Source organism: Harpegnathos saltator, unplaced genomic scaffold (assembly GCF_003227715.2).
Source record: "Harpegnathos saltator strain DR-91 unplaced genomic scaffold, Hsal_v8.6 scaffold62, whole genome shotgun sequence".
Lineage (NCBI taxonomy): Eukaryota > Metazoa > Arthropoda > Insecta > Hymenoptera > Formicidae > Harpegnathos > Harpegnathos saltator.
Window position 1 is genome coordinate 68,735 of NW_020230449.1, and position 2,520 is coordinate 71,254.

A 2,520-nucleotide genomic window follows, 5' to 3' on the forward strand; every position below is an offset into this window, starting at 1 on the left:
TGTAACCAATTCTTTGTTATAAACACTTTTTTATTACAATATCCTATTATAAACAGCTTGTAATAAACCTTTTATTATAGTTAACAATATTTCTTACAAACAAATATATGTACAATGATCGCTTTTCATTTTACAATATACATGTATGCACAATGATCGCTTTTTAGTTTACAATTGTATCTGTAATGTCCCCATGGTAAAGTGTCTGTTGAGTTCGGTACGATATACCGCTTGTCATCATACGGACTCAGAGCAGTTTTCAGTTCGGACACGGTGTAGACTTTGTGCATTTTGGATCGTATGCATGACTGACGACGTTGCTTTTCGACCTCATCTCTCAGACACTGCATATAATCATCAAACGTTATAGTTCGCGCTACGACATTGGTCTTCACACCTTTCGCCTTCTTCGTATCATTTTTGCTGTCTACCTTTAGCGCGTACATCTTTGCTCTGAGCCCGACGAATTCCGTCATAATCGCTCCGTTATTTTCATCTTTCATCAGACCTGGTACCTTTTTGTTGACAAGCGGTATACCGTACGCATTATCAGCGGGATAATCACTCGTATCAAACTTAGAAATATCACGTTTCATGTGCTCGAAAATATCATCGCATTGGATATGGTAGATTAAACTGTCAGTATCGGTGTACATTACTTTACATCTGTTCTGATACAGAGGAGACATGTACTCGTGATGAAATTCGAACAAGCAGATCTTGGATATGTCAAGGATACACATACCCACATAGATCGGCTTGTTGAATTTCACCTCAAGTTTACGTAGCTCAACGGCGATTAAATTTTCCGAAAAGACATTTCTGCTATGAAAATTTGGTCTCGCAATCATTGCCTCAGCACCGTATCGTCCATCCCATTTTGTCAATAGTTTTACGTCTACGTGATTGCGAACGTTTTCCATAGTTTTACCGAATACCGCGTTGTTCATCAATTTGTACAAATTTTTCTCGAAATCGTTTGTCGCGCGTGTTCTAAACTCCGTATTAAGTTCGATATAATCGCGGAGCCATGGAGATTGAGCAAATTTGAGTATGCGGTGTATCTTTCCAATACGAAGACCGTGACGCGTGCACTGCTGCAGGTTGCGGATAATGAATCACATAACGCTGCTTATCGCATAAGGTTGCGAGAAGCTTGTCCTGCTTTTTGTTTGGCGGTTTGCCCCGTGTCGGACAGAACGGTAGGTCAGTGTGTGCGTCGTGCAGATGTTGCGGATACTCTAAGTCAACCTCCAGAATGTAACCTATAGGTGAATCTAGTGCGATTGATGATACGTCGAAATTCGATACATCATCGACCCATCGAAATTCGGCGTATGGCAACTGTTGACACATTGCCCAACCATACAAGTTATTTACATCGAAGTACATCAAGTATGATGATGGTTGCAATGGATCGTAAGACTGCATGTACTTGTTATTGGCTTTTGCATATCTACCGGAACATTGACTGAGGCCACCGCGAATACCGCGCTCGATGAACATGACCATATCGATATCAGTGAGCAGTTCGAAATTAACGTCCGTATGCTTCAACATAGCATCCCACGTAAAACCAGGCAAAGTGTAATAATACGCGGGATCTAACCCATAACTTTTGATACAACTATTGCGAAAATTTTCAAAAATATTGGCCAGCAACAAGACATCAATCTTCAGATACAAGTCGCTATATTCACCTAAGGTTTGAATGGCGAACCGTTGCCAGATGTTCGTGGCGTGCGCGTAATCGCTCTCAGATACCATGTCACCCGTCAACGAACTGTAAAATGACTCGCGCGGCGGTAAACACCGATCCTGCAGCTTGTCCGCGCAATCAAGGTATTCGTACGGAAAGACCCTCTTTCGCGTCAATAAATCAAAATCCTTGTCGGACAAATTTGAAAATTCGGACCGAACAATTTTTAATTTGTCGTTGTCGAGAAAAGACGCCAATTTATCGAGACTACTACTGAGAAATTTGTACGAATCGATGAACCGCAATTGTATACAATTTTTCCATTTATTCTTACTATCCATCATGTTTCCTACAGTCTTTGTAAATGAAATATATTTCTCTTTGGTTATCGGTAGTACAGTGATTGAACCTTCGAACGCGGTTGCTATATCTTTGATGATAAAGTGTGAATCATAACCGGATAAGTTGTGAAAGACCACGGGAATGCAATAACTGTCTTGATAATTTAGATTGCAATTGGAAAATGCGGGACCTCTGTACCGTCCAGTCAGGTGGCAATGATCGGGCACGCGTGTATCATCCTTTGCGAATGATTTCTCGCACACATGGCACAGCATAGCGTTTTGAAATGTCTCCCACTGTTCTTTCGACAAAGTTTCCATGGGGACATTTGCGGACAAAATATCCTTTACACGATGTGCCAGTTCTTCAAGTTCTTTGACAAACCATGAGATGCAATCCCGATCGCGACGACATCGATACGCGGATAATGACTCGTCGTAGGAACATCGAACGTAATATGCTATACTAAATACGCTATG

The 2,520-nt window shown here is 41.2% G+C and overlaps 1 protein-coding gene across 1 annotated transcript; it reads right to left on the reverse strand.

Moving 5' to 3' along the window:
* Positions 1–1,005: 1,005 nt before the first annotated feature.
* Positions 1,006–1,767, reverse strand: LOC112589825 (DNA polymerase-like). The gene has a single exon (XM_025304518.1). It carries the CDS (start codon positions 1,765–1,767, stop codon positions 1,006–1,008), a length of 762 nt encoding a protein of 253 aa, XP_025160303.1.
* Between the last annotated feature and the right edge of the window lie 753 nt (positions 1,768–2,520).

Bases quoted from the DNA above. Each gene is read 5' to 3' on its own strand.
- LOC112589825 (XM_025304518.1), bottom strand. From the start codon at position 1,767: ATGGTATCTGAGAGCGATTACGCGCACGCCACGAACATCTGGCAACGG.